Source organism: Penicillium paradoxum (genome assembly GCF_028828445.1).
Source record: "Penicillium paradoxum strain IBT 22861 chromosome Unknown utg000005l_segment0_segment0, whole genome shotgun sequence".
Lineage (NCBI taxonomy): Eukaryota > Fungi > Ascomycota > Eurotiomycetes > Eurotiales > Aspergillaceae > Penicillium > Penicillium paradoxum.
Window position 1 is genome coordinate 513,409 of NW_026643183.1, and position 18,593 is coordinate 532,001.

Sequence of the window (18,593 nt, forward strand, 5' to 3'; positions counted from 1 at the left end):
TAGCAGAGATCTTAATAAATGCCCAGCCAAGACATCGAGGCCCAACCTTGGAAAGCTGGTTGGTCAAATAAAGCTTTTTAGATAGTCTGCCGCGCTTAGGGCGTCGCGATGGCGTTTTCGTAATCTTTCTAGTGGTCTTTGTGGTTGTGTGCTGAAAGGACTCTTCAGAAGTCGTTTGTACAGATATCTTCCAAGGTTCTTGACTTCTCAAGAATTCTATGGTAGGAATAGCTTCAATTAGTGGTTACGATCTAAAATACAATAATGAGTGATTATTGCGTCGGAGCCTTGGGATGGTCATGCATCGGGGTCTGGTAGATCAAACTTTGACTTCAGCGAAAAGATTGTCAAAGAATCAACCGGGTCTCATATCGAAAAAATATATGTGGATTTGTGAGTAGGTGATTTTTATGAGATTATTCTCAGCTGCTGTGACATTCCTCGCCAGGGGGCCTGCCTCAACGAGTTTGAGGTCCTGTCACCTGTTAGGGGCTGGTTGAGTATTGGCTATAACACGAAGAGAAACTATATCCAGACTATTGTCATCTCATAAGGTGACAAGAGATCTGATTTTTATGAGTTCATCCTATTTAGTTAATCTCTGAGAATTTACTCGCTAGATTTTCTAACGACACTGCCCTCTTGCTTCTTCGCATATCAGCCCTCCCAGGTCACTTCCACAATGGAGAGATATGACTTGGATGGCTGGTATATTCTCACAATGTTAAATCGCAAGTCTACATCTCTAAAAAGAGATTTCCAATCATCTAGTGTGCGCTCTTGAGCATTCTGCAAAGCAAGCATGTACATATCGTAATCCCTGGTTCTTTCTATTAGCACATAGTCCCATAATGCCAATCAATATAAGGTTCGTACCGTGCCTCGCGCTCTTTCAAGTAATGTGATTCTCCATAGCCGGGAATGATGCGATCATTCAGTATTACCTTGGCCCCGGGCTTCAGGGCCGGTATCAAAGCCTGCAAAATTTTCCGCGCATATTTATTGGACCAGTCATGCAGTACATGACGCAATAAATAAACATCAGCGCCGTGTACCGGTTGGCTTTGGAAAAAGTCATGAGTTTGGAAGCGAATACGATCCTGGAGGTGAACCGGCAAAGCTTGTGCCGCCTGAGAGATAACCTCGGGGCGATCTTGTACAATGCACTGAACTGTAGGGCAGTGATCCGCGAGTGCACGGGCGATGTGGCCGATGCCACCGCCTACATCGACGACCGTGATATCTCCAGATCCGAACGGAAAGTGATCTACTAGGTACTGCGTGGAGTAGCCAGGTAGCTGAGCGAGCCAACTCATGGCTGTAGCAAAGGTCTTTGCACGTTCGGGCATGTTGGCAAGGGCTTGGAAGACTGGGAGGTCAGTGCCATTTTGTATACTCCATCCCTGCTGCTATTAGCGAACTTGCATGAAAGAGTTACTGGAATTATTACGCTATGTTGTGGCTCTTCAGAGTCATTGTTTTCCGATACAGCTTCGGCAATCTGGGATATCAGCTTGGTATCAACAGAAGCTTGGTATACTTGTGGCATACCTTAAGGGCACCAGGCATGGTCTCGCCAAGTCCGACAAGCATCCAAGAACGCATACCCTCATTTTCTGTCAGAATACGAGAGCCAGCTGTGTGGATGAAAAAGTCAGGCTTGTCTTGGAAGAAGACATGATAGGTGGCGGCATGAGACACCAATCGGCGAACAATATTTTCACTGCGATTAACGCGGTGTGCTAGATCCTTGATGGTTGCTCCCTCACTCGGAAAGTTCTCAAAGACCTTCAGGCGAATCAAAGCCAATATACTCAAGGAAGGGTTACGCTAAAGAGGTTAGTCTGGTTGAAAAGTGGAATGTCTTTGGACTCACCAATTCAGGACTACCCAAGAGTGCTGGGTCGGTTAAGAGATCACGTAGCTCATCTAGTAAGCCCAGGAGCTTCATGCGTGCGGCCAGGACATTTGAATCCGGCGCATCGGTCTGCAGCACAGCGGGCAATCCATGCTCAAAAGAAGGCTCGGGAATTCCCTGAGAAGAAAGATCGCCTGCTAGGCTGCGAACAACATCAGCAATCTCAGTAGCGCGGCTGTTGAGGCTTGCACGGTCCATTGAGGGTAATGGTGAGGTATGGGTGTGTTGAAATTGATTTTGCGAATGGCACTTTCACTGAAAGGGAACCACCACTTCTTAAGGGACGGAGCTTGCGGATGGGCACGGAATACTCCGTACTTTGGCCGGAAACTAAACCAAATCCTCAGCTGCTCGCTTATACAGGTATGGCATGGTTCTTGCGGAACAACGGGAGCAAGCCCCGGGAGTATCTGACCCCTCTTGGTTTTTGGGGCCGTCGCCCGGTCCTCTATTCAAAACGCGCTACCGTAGTCTGTAAGCCACCTGAAACGTGATAAAAGGACACTAGGGCCATTCTCCGCCTTTGGAGCGAGTCATGCTTCAAAGCAGGGAACTTGAAGGCTCATATTCTCTTTTCAAGGCCTTCAACCTTCGAGTCGATTGCAAAATGTGAATAAATCGTTAAGACCCGTTTCGCATGATAATTGTTGGGGGTATCACCGGAATATGGCGTAGCCGGGCAGACCAACGCTGGTTCTAACGACTGTCTTTAGTTGTTGAAAATTGCAGAAGCGAGCGTGTTGATGACATGCTCGATTGTCTTGGGCTAGCTTTCCCCACTCAAGTGTACGTATTTCCACTCTACTCCTCATCGCAAAAAAGGGGGCTGATTCAGCCGTGAAACGGGCCTATCAATGGTCAGTTCTGTGCCATCGCAGAGAAGAAGGATGCTGAGAATAATTGGATTCTTCTGGTGAACATGCTCGTGCAAGATACAGATAGACCATACATGCATGACCTTATCGATGTATACATCCCAACGACGAACATTACGAGAGAATGGCAAAGGTCTCATTTGAAAGCGTCCAGGAAGAAAGAGAGAAGATAGCAACACAGTATGGTGTTGGTTGACTCCTGCCAGATGATGGATGCAGGGGGAAAGAAGAAGGAAAGATGCTGTGCTGGAGAGACTGGGAGTCATGGTCATCTGATCTCCCAACATAGCGTATGGGAAGCGAAGGCATAGATTGACTGTACGAGATCTAAGTCATGCCGCGTAGCCCCCCGATATAGGTATCTATTTCAAAATATAGGATCCCTTGGATGGTGTGACCCGCGTCTGGCCCGGGACCTACTCTCAACTCTGAACTTTGTGATCATAGACATGGCACCTAGCTAACTCAAGTAGGCTCTTAGATAGACATGTAAGTTTATATCTAACCTCTAACCAATGAATCATCCCCGGGTTTTTTCGGTCGCGTGTTAGACCTCTGTAATGATGACGCGTTGGATTACCTAGATATTCAGCTTCTTACCAAAGGACCCCCAGTTATACCTAGATCATACACCTTTTAAGGCAAGGTAGTTTAACAATATTGTTCCTGAGTTGGATTATTCTCGCGAGGATCCTCTTACGTTTCACGCATAAGAGAAATAAGTAGTTTTCGCGCTTCGGCAACGAATCTTGCGAATCAGGATGAACTATTCGCGTATGATATTGAACTCCTCAAAACTGGTGATAGGAGGCAGACGGTTTCCCACTAGAAAAATCAAAAGATCTTTCTCTCCGTCTTTCCTTGCACCATCGTCGTCACCACTTTTGCAAACTAGAAACAGGCAGCGCAGCTATCTCGACTAGCGAACCCAGAATTCGGGCAAATGTCTCTCCAGCTAACGTTCGATGGAGATCCTTCCTTGCTCTATATGCCTCAGTTGCCTTCGGTATGGTCATATACTTTCGACGTCAGGGTTCAATGCGGATGGACACAGCCAAGAGTGAGGAAGTAAGAGGGCCAGACCCAACGCTGGTGCCTCAGGCGAATGAATCAGCGCAGTTACATTCGAGATCTTGCAGCGACCCCAATGGAGGATCGAATACCGGTGTTGACCTCCCAATAGAGGAGGCTGTCTTGACAGGAGCACCGAATGTACCTCCACCTAGAGCTCGCAATTACCCTGTTCTCTTGCGAGTGCCGTTGACAACTGGGACCAAGACAAGACAACTGACAAGTCAGTACAAATACGAACAATGGAATTTCAATGGCATTGTCCCAGGTCCGTTCATCCGAGCTCGCGTCAGGGATGTTGTGGAGCTGTCATTGACGAACCGCGACGAGACAATTCGCACAATATTGACTGCCATTCATTCCTGGGCCCGGGAGGAGGTTCTGCGCTGACAACAGCAGAAGAAGGTCAGACTGAGACAGTGAGATTCCGCCTTCAGCGTCCGGGCCTTTATTTATACCATTGTGCCGCGGCACCTGTGCCAGTACATATTGCTAATGGATGTATGGACTCATGTATGTGGAGCCCGCCGAAAGTGATCTCACTCCCGTAGATCGGGAGTACTATGTGATGCAGAGCGAATTCTATCATGAACCTCCGGAAATTGAGGATGATGGGAACCCCTCATCCACGGTAGAGTTCTCGTATCCAAATGCTCTGCGAGAGGAACCAACTGTCGTTGTCTTCAACGAACGCGAGGCCGCGCTGACGAGAGACCAGCCGCTTAAAGCTTCCGTGGGTGAGAGCGTTCGAATATTTTTTCGGAAACGCGAGGCCAAACCTTACAAGTTCGTTTCATATTATTGGGAGCAACTTTGCAAAGGTCTACCGTGATGGCGATGTTCTTAGTCCTCCTGGACAGTTTGTGCAGACTGTTAGTGTCCCCCCAGGCGGTTTCCCAGTGGTCGATATGACAATGCTGTTTCCGGGGACATACACGCTCGTGGACCATGCCATATCTCGCCTCGAAAAGGATGCTGTGGGGTATTTGAATGTAACCGGGGAATCGCGAGATGACATATACCATAGTGAGGAGCCGCCTGCTTGCATCGGCTGTAAATTACATCCTTGATGGCGAAACTGCATGTGTGTTTTTGAACCCACGGTTGCTATTCGTACCCGTGTATGGTCGAGGAAAGTGCTTCTTGTGATGGGCCGTTGATGGCCAGCTTCATTACTCGCATGATATAAGTTACTGTTACATAATGTTACTCATACCAGGAGAATCGTCGTGACTGTCCTCGAGGAGTCCACGAGGCCGCGAGGACGGATCTACAGGATGAATTTGTATGGGGAACCGCATTATCGATAACTTAGACCTTTGTCATTGAGTCCCGGAGTACGGAGCGCAGAGTATGGAGTAGGTACCTGGCAGATGCTTTGCATTTATGCACTGCCCTGAGCCTTGGATGAGGTGGTCTATATATTACACTTAGTCCATCTTACTGTTGATGAACCAGCAAGTGTCGGCTAGGGTGAAAATTAGGTTCTCCGTTTAGAAACTAGGTACTTTGTTTTTGCTTGAATAGGTGCACCACATGATATCCCAGCTGCCCAGGCGCCCGAAACTCTATGTTGTATAAGCGCCCAGGGGAGGCCCGGGTGAGACATGCAAATCATAAGCGGCCCGAATGTGGGGAAGCCCGGAACGAGCGCTTACCCAGTATCGGCTTAGATCGAACCTTCACTTTCTGGGGTACATGCCAAGCTCTCTGGACGTCCTCGTCTACGAGAACGATAGAGGGCTCTGTTGATCGGGTCTGGAGACACTGATACCTGTACCTAGGCCCTTGGATACCCTATAGTATCTGCTACTGTACATTCTGTATACATGTACCCATGGCCCGGTCCAACGGAGATCGGGAGATAGTTCTTCCGGGGGGCAAAAGCGGCGAAAAACTCTGCTCCCCCACACGAGGAGACTATCCACATGTTTGCCCCAGAAGCGAATGCCCCGGTGTTCACACGTTGCATTGTTTCGAGATCTTGCAACCTTAGGTGTTTCATCCTGTTTGTATAGATGGAGCTACCTCGGTATCCTAGTAGGCAGGATCAATAGACTCCCGAGGTCAGTCAATATGGTCAGACGTCGGACATCGGAGGTCGAGGGCCCACATAGAGACCCTCACCCGCGTTATCATCGGGGAAGTTACATGATTCCATCAGTCAAAAAAAAAAAAAAAAAAAATTCTCTGCCACCGCCTCCACCGGCTGGTTCTTTGCCTCGAAAATAGTTTCACCTTTGGACTTCTTTTGGATTTTTACATGGTAGTATCCTCAAGATAGTATCATCATGGGTTTGCAGCCGTATTTTGGTCTTCGGGGCAATGCCCTTCTTCGCGCCGCAGTCTGGCTGGTCGTGTGTCCAACATTTGCTTGCTATGGATACAACATGAGTGTCGCCGGCGGCCTGTTGACCCTCGAGACTTTCAACAATCAGTTCCCCAGAATCGATACAATCCATACCACCGGCGCTGAGAACAGCGACAATTCTCAAATTCAAGGTCCGTCAATCATTCTCAGATCGTTGGGCTTTGACTGATCAGGAACAGGCACTGTCATTGCCCTCTATAGTGTCGGTGGTATCTTCGGTTCCCTGTCATGCATTTACCTCGGTGATCTCTGGGGCCGACGCAAGGTTATTTTTATTACCAACCTCATTGCGATTATCGGTGCTATTCTCATGGCCACATCGTTCCAATTCGCCCAGTTCATTGTCGCGCGATTGGTGCTCGGCTTGGGTATTGGTGGATGTATCGCGACTGTCCCCGTCTGGCAGTCTGAGATCTCACCCCCAGATAAGCGAGGATCCAGCGTCGTCACGGATGGTATCTTCCTTGGCGCGGGTGTCACTGTAGCCCTCTGGATCGAGTTGGGTTTCTTCTTCGTCAAGGATAACTCCGTCTCATGGCGATTCCCTCTTGCCTTCCAAATCCTCATGTCCGCCACTGCGCTTATTTTCATTACTGTGCTGCCCGAATCTCCTCGCTGGCTCATCAAGACCGGCCAGGTGGAAGAAGGACGCAAAGTGCTCGCGGTGTTACTCGATACCGACGAGAATTCGGACACCGTCAATGAAAGTGTCGAGAGCATCCAGAATTCGCTTTCCGGTACCTCGGGCTCGTGGACGAGATTGTTCAAAAACGGCAAAAAGCGAATCTTTCACCGCGCATACCTGGCTGCTACGGGCCAGATGTTCCAGCAGATGTGCGGTGTGAATCTGATCACCTACTACGCAACGGTCATCTTCGAGGAGTACCTTGGAATGACCCCTGTGAAATCTCGCATTCTCTCCGCTGCGATGACTCTCATGCAATGTCTTGGTGGCTACCTCGCATATTACACCATCGACCGTCTCGGTCGCCGGCCTCTGATGCTGTGGAGTGCTGGAGCCATGACGATCTGTATGGCAGGTCTTGCTGGCACGACCTCCCCTGCCGCAGCCGACAACACAGGTGCTCTTGTCATGGCTGTTATCTTCCTATACTTCTTCCAATTTATCTTCACTGTCGGCTTCTCTGGTTTGACATTCCTCTACGCCGCGGAAATGGCCCCTCTCGAGGTCCGCGCTGCAGTGAACGCAATCTCCACCGCCACTGTCTGGAGTTTCACCTTTTTGATTGCGCAGGTGACGCCTGTCGGCTTCGCAAGCATTGGAAACCGTTACTATATTGTTTTCGCCGTCATCAACGCCGTCATCGTGCCCAGTGTGTATTTCTTCTTCCCCGAGACCAAAGGTCGGTCCTTGGAGGAAATCGACGAGATTTTCGCGCAATCGAAGACCATCTTCGATCCCCCTCGTGTGGCTCGAGCCATGCAAAGGCGCGGTGCGAATCACTCGGGCTCCTATGGCGGTAGCAATACTGGCTCTGATGAAGAAGTTGTCCAAGAAGTCAAGGTATAATTGACCTTTGCCTCCTTGGATGATCTTTGAGATCCAAGGGACCGGATTCTTGCGATCAAGCGAGTCCCAACCAAAATTGCGAACATGATTTTATTGTACAACATAAATATCCACTAGCTTCAAATGTTGCTTTTGGGTTTCATCACTGGATGCTTCAAAAGCCCTACCTCTTTTATAGACTTACCAAAATAATTTTTTTTGCTCTACCCTACTAGAGTCTTTAATTTTTAAATATAATGAAAAATATAATGAATTGGTTTATCTTGTTCTGTCTTGGAACTCATCTTTCATGGTTTATTTAGCTCTACGTAAACGGCGTATATATTTTTGCTATCCATGAAATCATATAACATTATATGATATCTAGGTAAAGCACTGGCGATTTAGAAGAGGAATGGTCCTCCCGACATTTTATATGCCTGAAGTGCGGCCTGTTCCACCTGAAGTAGCTTGATTATACCTACACATGCACCTTAAGACCACCCATACTTGTGGGAAACAAAGTGTATAATATAATAGGTATACCTTGGTAAATATCACCCACTAATCAAGCATTAGCTTAAGAGCAATGGCTGAAACAAGAACTCACGAAGTGCAAATTTGTAATTTGTTGTGGACTGTCTGGGGCAGACGCTACATACCCATGTGCTTGGTATGTAGATTTAATGCTCCCGTGGAAGCTCTTTTCAAGCATCTCACATATTGTATTGATCGCATGTACCTATTTTGCGAATACTGGAGTTACTATCTCATGTAGGTATCCACACATAGCTACCTACCTAGGCACAGGTAGAAAGGGCGTCAGTAGCGCTATTGCTAGATTGAGCCTCTCTCCCCCCTTAATCCTACATGTTCGCCTGGGAAATTGTCTGGATTCTGATGTTGTATAAACTGGTTTATACCAAAGCATTGAACACTACGTACACGCATAGGTGGGCGCTTTGGTTTTCTAATCATCGAACACTGCTGGCACAACCCTATGTAAAGACCGCTTTCATGTTAAAATATCAAAATCTAGATAGTCATCTTCTCATTACTCTTCGGAAGGTTTCACATCATACTCTACATCAGTCCGAATGATATATTTCGCGCCCTTCCTCACCCCCGTCCCTTCATGTAACAAGGCCCCATTCGACTCTCCGTGCGGGAATATAGCAACAGCTCCCATCACAGGTCGAACGGGGTATCCATTGAGTGTTCCTTCCCGGGCAGCTGGGAGGAAGAACGTCGTCTCTCCACCTTCAAACTCATCGTTGAGATAAAGCAGGAAGGTGTACATGGAGCTCTGCTTTTTGTCTTCCGGAGACGAGTCGTACACGTACGTGTCATCGGGGAGGATGCCGGATGGTGGCCATGCACCGTCAATGTGGCAACGATATTCCGCGCCCGGAACGTACCTGTATACGCGGAAGCGACGATTGATGCCTCGGACCAGACGACCATTGATCGAGGGTGGTACGAAGGGGGATATTCGTGCCCAGAGCATATCGTGGAATGTGGTATCGATGATCCAGTAGAAGTTGTGGGCAAGGATGCTCACATCCCCATCTTCACGGAGGGGTGCATCGGGCAAGAAATTGACAGATTCACCGGCAGCGATGATTGCCTGGCACTCATCGGCGGATAGAACATTGAGGGCAAGGCCAAGACCAGGCACAGCGGGGTGAGGGTGGTATGTGATGGAGGGACCGATGGGGGCGAGTGGGACGGCGTTTGGTGCAGTGGTGTATAGGATAGCGGGGTGATGATTCGGAGGTTTGCGGAGTGGGCCGGGGGTTTGTTCGATTATGCGGAGGGCGGATGGATCCTTGGGTGCCAGGTTTAGGATAGAATTGTCGAGGACTGAAGCGTAGATCGGGAGTGATTCTGTGGAGGGACGGAGGTCCCAGATGGATTGGAAAGCGATAGGAGTGTTTGCGTCGACAGCGTGCGTATGAGTATCAATCGGTGTGCTGACGCGCAGAATGGCATCGAGGACGCCTAAGATTTCCAATTCCTTCGAAGTGCGCTCAACGGGGACATGATCGTGGGCTTTAGGTTGCGTCGAGAGGCCACTGACAACGTCCAGATCTCGCACCCAGCGACACAAGGCTCCGATCTTGGGTTGCTCCCCTCTGATCCTCATCTCGGCAAGCAAGATCCTGGCTTCAATATATTTTTCATCCACCAACGCACCCGTTATCCGCGCGGTCAAGTTTGCGCCCTCTATTGGATAGTTAGCCTTGGGTGGTTTTTTTTCGAGCAAGAATAACGCAGTAGCATACCGGCAGTGTTGACTCCCGTGGTACATGTCTGACGGAACTCATAGATTGCAACTCGGAGGTCCTTGCATGCCTTTGATTTAGTTAGGCCGGGGTATTCTGCAAGTGCCGTGAGCGTTTCGATAGTGATATCAAGATCCTCGTCTGAGACGACCGCATTGAGATGTGTGGGCTCTAGAGTTTCGCCATCAGGAGGCGGTGTTATGATCGAGGCTGGTTTGGGGAGCTTCTGTGGAAGATCGGCTTGCGCAGCACGCTTGCGCTTAGCGGCCTTGGACTTGGCCATGTCTATATAAGATGTAGATGTGATTCGATAATGGTTTGGCTCTTTGGTTTGAAAGCCCAGGTGGACTCCGGGGAAATTTTGCCCTTATGTAATCATTGCCACTGCAGGTGCCGGACTCGAGCTCCGAACTCCTATGGCACAGTCCTTGTTGAGTACAAATGAGATCTTCATTGAGCATTGCTAAATTCTGGCAAATCGTACACATTGTCTGGTAGATCTACTCCCTCCTGTGCTGTCAAAATGCCGAACTCGTGTGTGAACCCGGATCCCGTGTCACTCTGCCCGTAGAAGCCCACAATAGCCTCACCATCTCCAGGCTCAAGCGTGATGACGGGTTCGTCCTCTTCTTCGCCATCGCCGTGGTAATTATAATCGTTGAGATGACCCCACTCGTCTCCATTGCTCAGGCTCATGCGGATACCCGCCAAACTCCCCCACCCGGAGTCATCCTTGCGGATCCTGACTCGAGTAACCGTCTGATTGACGGGAAGGTCGCGTCTTTCTGACTCGCCTCCGCCAAATACATGCGGTTGACCGGTGTGCCTGTCAAGCATAGGGCCACAGTTGGCAAAATTACCGTCGGCGTAATATACGACCGCACCGTCCATCGTCGCTCCAACCCGGAGATCAATTGATGTCGCACGATGAAGCTGGTTATCTCGGCCGCGGCGGCGGAGAAGCATAGCCCATCGGACAAACTCCCTGGAGTCTTGTGCAGCTTCAACATGCTGAGATCGGACAGATTGTTTGTGAATAATCATGTTGCTGCCCGGGATCGTGATGAATGGCCTCTCCTTGAGCATGGTCCATAAGTCTGCGATTATGTGCTGGTTTCCATTCATTCCAAGAGCGGTAACCGTCAAAGGTTTGCTTTGGTCGAACTTTCCACGAATATCATCCACCCGCAGAGTTTTCTGGTTCTTGTACTCAGGAGAATGCATGAAATCATGGATTATAGGATCGTCCGTGCCGCTCTGCAGTTTTACCTGTGCAAGGCCTGCTTCGGAGGACACATGAAGACCCTCGTTGCGAGAATCGTCGTTCTGAATTGTGTCATCGCGATCGGTTCCAAAATCAATCTGAATTTTCACTCTCGCACACTGGATGGCAGTTGGTATGTGTTCATCTCCAGGAAGCGCGAAGTGCGGCATGAGCCTGAATTTGAGCGCTTCTTGTAGATCCCATTTCGCATCATTTTCAATGTCGTTGTTTGTCTCATGGGCGACAAAGTTGATTCCCCAGGCTTTGCTGTATCCTCTTGCCATAATCCCAGTTGTGTGTTGAGCGCCGAAGGCATGGCCGACCTCGTGCAAAAAGGCTCCCTGGCCGACAAAACATGCGCCACGCATTGTTTCACATTCACCATTGTCGTTTCCGACCGTGCTGCCCGTGAGGGACATATCTGTCAGACAAGCAGGGACTTCTTCCAAGAACCGTGGCCAAGAGTAGGTGAGGTGACTCCCAAAGATGCCTAGCGATATACCATCTGGCTTGTGGCAACCCAATGCTGCATGTCCCAGGATCATGGATTTGGCCGTTGAGTAATGCGTATCTAAAATCATGCCGGCCACCACCGGGCGGCACTTTGCTTCAAAGGGAGGACCGAACTTGGCGAGTGCGGCTTCAAAATACCGGTGCAAGCCATCCCGATCCCGACCGTGGGGATTTTGTTGCGCCACGTCAGCGTGTCTGAGCTGGGCAACGGTCTTCTCCGACGGGATAATATGAACTTTTGCAACGGTACCCATGTCCCGACTGTTGCGGGAATGTGCTCGGTGAGATGCTTGCACAGTCATATTAGGAGACCACTCTTCTTCCAGGCGAAATGAACGTCTCCCCAGCCCCTTTTGGCGAAAGTCTTCTGCCGTAAGAGCCTGCCACATGTACGCTGACATGCGGAGCTTGGCTATTGCTGCGTCGATGCTACTGTGTGCAGTCGAGATGGCCCCATATTTAGCTGGAGGGCAATCCGTGAGGAGAGGCGAATCCTTTGCGACAAGGATCGCAAGATGTAGGGGTGGCAATTGCAGGAGGGGGATGTAATTCACTGTCACGCGCAGTGTACTTGAGATTTCGCCCGCGTGGTGAAGATCGAAAGTAATCACATTGGTTCCTGGTGCAAGGAGTGCAAGTGCTCTCCACTGGCCATTGTTCAATGGCCAGTGATGGGCAGTCTGCGCTCGGTGAAGCATGTCCGCAGACGTGACAGAAACGAAATTAGTTTCGGCAGAGTCAAAAGCCTGACATTCGCCATGGATTAGGATGCAGGTTTGATTTACGGTCTCGCCGTCATTCAAGTTGAGGATCTTGAATGGGCTTGGTTGAATAGGTGTCGGCTTGACACGACCGTTGGGCTCGAAGGCAGGGGAGGCTGAGCGTTTTGTCATTGTCAATATCTTTGTGCATGAGAGAAACACAAAATGAGAAAGCTTCCAAGCGTGGGTTATATAGCTTTCCGGTACAGAGCTGGACTCCACAATGTCCGTTCCTTTCTTCAGGCAACCGCCTGCTGCCTGGGGCCGGGGCCTCAGGCAGCTCTTTTGGAGACAAAATTGCCGACGATTTGTCCCTGCCCTGTTTGTCTAAAAAGGATCGAAAGTCCAATTATAGCTGGATCATATCAGAAATAGAATCAACATTCATAGGTGCCACGTTATGTGGGTGAATATTCAATGTGGTTTAGAGAAACTGAAACTTTTGTACCTTAGATATCATGTTTGTACGTTTTCACATCCCAAAGACGCTCGATATGTTTTGCTTTCTCTCAGGCTAAATGCGCCTTTTTCACATCAAACCTCCTGTGGTACGTATTTGAATTCGATTCAATTCTTGGTCCTTGGATCCATGAAAACCGCACCCAGCTGCATCAGCGAGCATCTCAAGCACGATAACGTTGCCTTTAAGATCCATAGACTGAGGGCGAAACCACTGCGGGCATATTTTATCGACACTGATTCCGGCTCCGGATGTTCGGTCTATGAGAACTTCCACATTGGAAGACTATGAGAGGCCATCGAAGTCGAAACGAGCGAGAATTTGGTTGAAAGGCTAGATATCTAACACTCACTATGCTCGGCAATGATTGGAGGTATCGTGTTTGGCTTGCGGCCCGGGGGGCCGCCTTCATGGGCCTGGGGCTGTCCGTGAACCGCTGGATGTTGGACAGTATGAAAAAGCCCGTAATGGGTATCACTCTTCCGATGTATGCAAGTTGGTCTTGGATTTTTCGAACCTTTCATGGATCGCATGCATCTTGCGTTTTGTTTTACTGTATCCTTGAATTCCAGCAAGCATGATATAAGACTTGCTCATGGAAACATGGGACATATCGACACCTTGCTGCTGTAGGGCGTGGTGGAATGCCCGAAAATTAGCGGCTGGAGGCCGATAATGACCGCTAAGAAGCTTAGCATGAGTATGATCAATTCCGAAACCCGAATTTTTGAATTTCGACATTGAGCTTACCTTAATGGCGCCAAGCTTCGAACTTGACCGTTTTCGAACTTGATTATTCCAGCCGCTGCGATTCGAGCACCACGAAGGAAAGATGAATGCTGAAAGGCACCTGATTTCTTGATGCCAATGTATAAGCGAAAAGAGGTATCTGCAACCTAGAAATGGGTTAGTTCATATTTCACAGCCCCAAGTCTCCATTGTACTCACGAACAGCCATGTGTCTTCTTTCTTAGAGGACTTGCCTAAAAGTCGTTTGAATGCAACGGCCGGATTGGCATGCACAACTTTCTTCATCAGCTTCGCGGCCTTATACTCCTCATCAGTAAAAGGTTTTGGGTCTTGATCTGAAAGTACACTGTTAAGGCTCTCCGTTGTGGATGACGACGAACATGATGACGAAGAGCACGATGGTGGATTTGAGGTGGATTCCGGTTGTAGCGTTGTCGAGTTTCCACTGAATTGAGGAACATCTTCTTCGATGCCGACAATGCCCTGAAGACTATCTTTGAAACGTGCAGTACTTGTCCACACCAGCTCATTATTTTTCGCCCACCTGAAAAGCCCCCCTCTCGTCGACCGTCACCAGGTAATCCCTACGCTCGTCGCGGGTGAGGTAGCGGACTTGGTCTTTCTCCAACTTTTCTCGTGGACACTGGGGGATTTGCACGTTTTTGCCGTCACCCATATCTAGCCAGAAAAAAAGTTTTCGTTCGACGATGAATTGCGCCAATAGCTGTGGTACCATCGCAGATTGCTTCCATGTCGGTGTTTGAGATCAACCATCTCTAGGAAATATTGTAAATCCATCATCTTTGCGGTTGCTCCCGAGGTCATTTCCGTGCTACGTTCGGACCCAGTCCCCGGAGAATGCGAAACTGTTGAAATGCGATCGTCGCCGCCGGCGCGCCTCGCGACACTAACCGCCCGTTGCCAGTTTCGACGAGCTTGGTTGAAGCCATCTTCACCAGGAGCCACATGAGGCCCAGTGGGTTGATAGAGTTGATGCCATTGCGCTTCTCTGAAAGCCTAGGGGGTGGGAACAACAAATGAGACTGGATTCCATCCGAGAAAATATTGCTCATACCTCAACCCAACGTGTGGAAGAAGCCAACCCAAGCCCCCGCAGCTCGCGTCGCGTCCGATGACCACGATAGGTCCTCTAACCGATCAGCCTGAATCCGCACTCCAGGGCCATGATTACTGTGTACCTGAATCGTTCGCGCGGCCCATTCTTCGGTGACGTCACCCGGACGGGTCGTCACAACGTCGGGAATTTTGGTCATGCAGAAGAGGTAAGATGTAGGTGAGAGGGAAAAGAAGAAGATATGATTCAGAGGATTAAGTGGAGGCCGAAGGGTCCACCGCCAAAATCAATTCAGGGGAGATCAAAGCACCTGAAGCAATCGAAACAACAGAATGTGAGATGGAGCTACGTTTTTCCGCTCTCCTCCTTTCTTGCTCTCTTGCGCATTGTCAACATTGTCAACATCGTCAACATCGTCAACATCATCACAGAATATATGACAGATCATTTCCATCCTGTTCGCCGTAATGACAGGACATTTCCAGCTCAATTCCACCTTATTCCAGTATGTTCCCGGGTTCTTCTCTTTGCATACGGTGTGAATTGGAGACACCCCAGGTATGTATTGACAGACCCCTCACAATATTCTCTCGGTAACGATGCCGAGTCCTTGACAACGGGGAAATTATTTCCACATTCAGCGTTGATCCCCGAAATAGCATCATATCCACCTATAGTGTCTCCGTTCCACCTTGCCCGGGATGAATTGATCCGATCACGCTTTGAACTGATACCCCTCATGAGGAGAACCTGAGTGAGGGGATCGCGCTATACATATGGCCTCCTCATATAAATTGCGCGCTTACATCTTGATTCCCATTTTGATTCTTTTATCTGCTCTGACTATACCAATCCGTTATTATTCTGCACATATCTTGCCATGGCCCCCTCTCTCCACCCTCTCATCGACAGCGGCATTACGCTAGGCTCTAGCACCTTCGCCGGTGGAAAGCTCCACTGCCATTGTGCGTCCAACCAGGTGGAGATTACCCTGAAAAGCAACGTCGCCCACAATCACGCATGTGGCTGCTCTAAGTGCTGGAAGCCAGCCGGTTCTCTATTCTCTGTTGTTGGCGTGGTTCCCCGTGATGCCGTCTCGGTAACGGCAAACGCATCAAAGCTTTTCATTGTGGACAAAGAAGCCATAATTCAACGATATGCTTGCAAGGACTGCGGGGTTCACCTCTTCGGTCGTATCGAGAAGGACCATCCTTTCAAGGGACTCGACTTTGTGCATGTGGAATTGTCCGATGAGAAGGGCTGGCAGGAGCCCCAGTTCGCTGGGTTCGTCTCCTCCATCATCGAGCAGGGGTCGCACCCCAAGGAAATGGACGAAGTGAGAGCCAAATTCAAGGATGTGGGATTGCAGACGTACGATGTTCTTTCGCCCGCTCTGATGGATCTGATTTCCACTTTCACTGCGCAGAAGTCGGGCGTCAGGTTTGCCAATCTGTAATTGAAGTGTTATGGCGTTGGCGATATTGTATTTTACGATGGTAGCTGAGCGAGATAGTTTGTAACTTTCTGTTCTGGGACAATGATGAAAAGGAGTGGTGCGCTAGGATGTTGTCAGGAATGTCCTTGGGTGAGATCACGAATCAACAATGATTTCTTACTTCAATTGCAATGTGCCAGTGAATATCAGATTGTTGAGTAGGTGCATTGATAGATCACAAGAAGCACAGGTCTGTTTCTGTTCTTATTGATATGAAGTAACTGGAACGGCCTTAGGCTCCAGTTCATGTCTATGGCTCTCGCATGTCTATTTCGCTGTACCTAAAGGGAAAGCCGCGAAGAAGACAGGGGAGGATCATACAAGCTACGGTCCTCGTAGAACAATTACTCAAAATGATGGCTGTGAATTCATCCCTAGCCGATGCTTTCAATCAAAGATGAGAGCTATGTCCTGATCGAATTCATCACATTTCACCCAAAACTTCAAATGCCAGGTTATTTACATAATAACCGATCCTATTCACAATTTAACTCGTCATATGATGCTATGAACAGCCTGCCCTGGTCCTTGCATGTCTCGGGTCATATGCGGGCTTTGAGCTTCGCTACCGTTTCTTGTAGCGGGTAATCGTGCTTCGTCTTGCTACGGACGCGTTCACCATCCTGGGGTGTGATGTATCGAGCTTCCACTGCCGGGTTGTACCCAAGACCGGAAATCTTCTTCACGTCTTCATCTGGAACAGCACGACTGACTTGCCCATCGGCTCGCTTATAAACAGTGACGACAACTGCTCCTCCCAATCCAAGATTGTGCTGCAAAGCGACATCGGTCCCCGGAACGAGACGATTGTTGGCCCAACCACGGAGCTGCCAGGTAAGCTCCGCGCACTGAGCCAGCCCTGTGGCACCAAGAGGATGACCTTTGGAGATCAGCCCGCCGGATGGATTGACGACCAGCCCGCGACCCCCATACGTAATATCTCCTCGACGAACCATTTCATGCGCTTTTCCCGGCTCTGAAAATTCAAGTGCATCGAGGAGCAGAAGTTCGTTGGTGGAAAAGCAATCGTGGAGTTCGCAGACCTTGATATCTTTTGCTCCCACCCCGGCCTCCTTCATTGCTAGTTGGGCGGCTTGACGCGACATATTGAACCCGACAAGGTCTATGGCGCTCCGAGAATATACTTGCGGGCCATCAGTCAATATTTGTTGACCGGCCATGAGGATAGCTTGGGATTTGAGGTGAGGACGGGCATCCAAAAACCGCTGCGATACAATAACTGCCGCGGCAGCTCCGTCACTCGTTGGGGAGCACTGCAATTTGGTCAGGGGTCCATGGATTTGTGTTTTCGGGTCCATAATCTGGTCCAGGGAGTATGCAGTTCGGAATTGGGCGTATGGATTCCGCTGCGAATGTTCATGCGACACTCGAGCGATTTCAGCAAAATCCTCGGCTTTGGCGCCATATCTATTCACGTGGTCAGTAACAAGCTATTCGCTATGGGCTGGGCTACCCTACTTGTCCATATACTCTTGTCCGGCATTACCAAAGTACTGCGCGTTTCGGGGACTTGGGTGTTTCCCAAAAGTGTCCTCCATCATTTTGGTTGATGGCCCTAGTGGACTGGGCCGATCGTCCCATACACTCTTGATGGATCCCGGGCGCATCTGTTCAAAGCCGACGACAAGTACACAGTCGGCCTGGCCTCCTTTGACCAAAGTACGTGCTAGGTGAAGGCCCGTCGATCCAGTAGCACAGGCATTGGTGGTGTTGTAAATTGGGATACCGGTCATTCCTAGCTGGTACATAATCCGTTGACCAGAGCATGTATCGCCATAGCAATAACATGCAACCGCTGCTTGTACATCGTCGTAGGTGATGTGTGCGTCGATGAGAGCTTTGACTGCTGCCTCATAGCCGAGTTCTGGATCTAGGAGGAAAAGACCCGGTCAGCCTAGGTTTCTATATGTACTTGGTACACGTTATTGAAGAACTTACATTCCCGTGTGCGACGTGGCTTGAGGAACTGGGTCATGCCCACCCCTAAAACATATGATTGAGAAGCCATGGTCGGAAAGATGCGTGTTAAACCCAAGTGGGAAATGTTCGTTTGTGTGCATATATACAGGCATGCGACTTAGCCGAGCCTCCGAGGCATCTTTGCTTCCCCTCATTGTCTTTAGAGGTTATAAAACCGACTGTCTTTTATACTATGTACCCACTTAGCACAACATAGTCTCTGGGTATTCATCCTGTTCCCCGAGACTAAATTCCAACGTTGTCC

The 18,593-nt window shown here is 49.4% G+C and overlaps 10 protein-coding genes across 10 annotated transcripts; 4 read left to right on the forward strand and 6 right to left on the reverse strand.

Annotated features, from left to right (window-relative positions):
• Positions 1–657: 657 nt before the first annotated feature.
• Positions 658–2,116, reverse strand: N7457_005232 (uncharacterized protein; the record flags this gene model as incomplete). The annotated part of the gene is made up of 5 exons (XM_057176277.1): positions 658–820; positions 877–1,403; positions 1,451–1,501; positions 1,552–1,830; positions 1,877–2,116. The coding sequence occupies 5 exons, from the start codon at positions 2,114–2,116 to the stop codon at positions 658–660; spliced, it is 1,260 nt and encodes a 419-aa protein (XP_057030579.1).
• A 1,721-nt stretch (positions 2,117–3,837) lies between these two features.
• On the forward strand, positions 3,838–4,254 carry N7457_005233 (uncharacterized protein; the record flags this gene model as incomplete). Its single annotated transcript, XM_057176278.1, has 1 exon — positions 3,838–4,254. One exon carries the CDS (start codon positions 3,838–3,840, stop codon positions 4,252–4,254), a length of 417 nt encoding a protein of 138 aa, XP_057030580.1.
• Positions 4,255–4,363: 109 nt separating this feature from the next.
• On the forward strand, positions 4,364–4,934 carry N7457_005234 (Nitrite reductase copper-type; the record flags this gene model as incomplete). The annotated part of the gene is made up of 3 exons (XM_057176279.1): positions 4,364–4,650; positions 4,712–4,846; positions 4,892–4,934. The coding sequence occupies 3 exons, from the start codon at positions 4,364–4,366 to the stop codon at positions 4,932–4,934; spliced, it is 465 nt and encodes a 154-aa protein (XP_057030581.1).
• Positions 4,935–6,155: 1,221 nt separating this feature from the next.
• N7457_005235 (sugar porter family MFS transporter) lies at positions 6,156–7,766 on the forward strand (the record flags this gene model as incomplete). The annotated part of the gene is made up of 2 exons (XM_057176280.1): positions 6,156–6,366; positions 6,415–7,766. 2 exons carry the CDS (start codon positions 6,156–6,158, stop codon positions 7,764–7,766), a joined length of 1,563 nt encoding a protein of 520 aa, XP_057030582.1.
• Positions 7,767–8,799: 1,033 nt separating this feature from the next.
• Positions 8,800–10,313, reverse strand: N7457_005236 (prolyl hydroxylase family protein; the record flags this gene model as incomplete). The annotated part of the gene is made up of 2 exons (XM_057176281.1): positions 8,800–9,971; positions 10,031–10,313. The coding sequence occupies 2 exons, from the start codon at positions 10,311–10,313 to the stop codon at positions 8,800–8,802; spliced, it is 1,455 nt and encodes a 484-aa protein (XP_057030583.1).
• A 167-nt stretch (positions 10,314–10,480) lies between these two features.
• On the reverse strand, positions 10,481–12,700 carry N7457_005237 (uncharacterized protein; the record flags this gene model as incomplete). Its single annotated transcript, XM_057176282.1, has 1 exon — positions 10,481–12,700. One exon carries the CDS (start codon positions 12,698–12,700, stop codon positions 10,481–10,483), a length of 2,220 nt encoding a protein of 739 aa, XP_057030584.1.
• Positions 12,701–13,502: 802 nt separating this feature from the next.
• On the reverse strand, positions 13,503–14,454 carry N7457_005238 (uncharacterized protein; the record flags this gene model as incomplete). Its single annotated transcript, XM_057176283.1, is given in 4 exon segments — positions 13,503–13,710; positions 13,779–13,924; positions 13,977–14,303; positions 14,323–14,454. 4 exon segments carry the CDS (start codon positions 14,452–14,454, stop codon positions 13,503–13,505), a joined length of 813 nt encoding a protein of 270 aa, XP_057030585.1.
• A 2-nt stretch (positions 14,455–14,456) lies between these two features.
• N7457_005239 (IQ calmodulin-binding motif-containing protein) lies at positions 14,457–15,052 on the reverse strand (the record flags this gene model as incomplete). Its single annotated transcript, XM_057176284.1, has 3 exons — positions 14,457–14,795; positions 14,854–14,928; positions 14,978–15,052. 3 exons carry the CDS (start codon positions 15,050–15,052, stop codon positions 14,457–14,459), a joined length of 489 nt encoding a protein of 162 aa, XP_057030586.1.
• Positions 15,053–15,733: 681 nt separating this feature from the next.
• Positions 15,734–16,309, forward strand: N7457_005240 (S-(hydroxymethyl)glutathione synthase; the record flags this gene model as incomplete). The annotated part of the gene is made up of 1 exon (XM_057176285.1): positions 15,734–16,309. The coding sequence occupies one exon, from the start codon at positions 15,734–15,736 to the stop codon at positions 16,307–16,309; it is 576 nt and encodes a 191-aa protein (XP_057030587.1).
• Positions 16,310–16,890: 581 nt separating this feature from the next.
• N7457_005241 (uncharacterized protein) lies at positions 16,891–18,377 on the reverse strand (the record flags this gene model as incomplete). Its single annotated transcript, XM_057176286.1, has 3 exons — positions 16,891–17,776; positions 17,828–18,239; positions 18,308–18,377. 3 exons carry the CDS (start codon positions 18,375–18,377, stop codon positions 16,891–16,893), a joined length of 1,368 nt encoding a protein of 455 aa, XP_057030588.1.
• Positions 18,378–18,593: the final 216 nt, after the last annotated feature.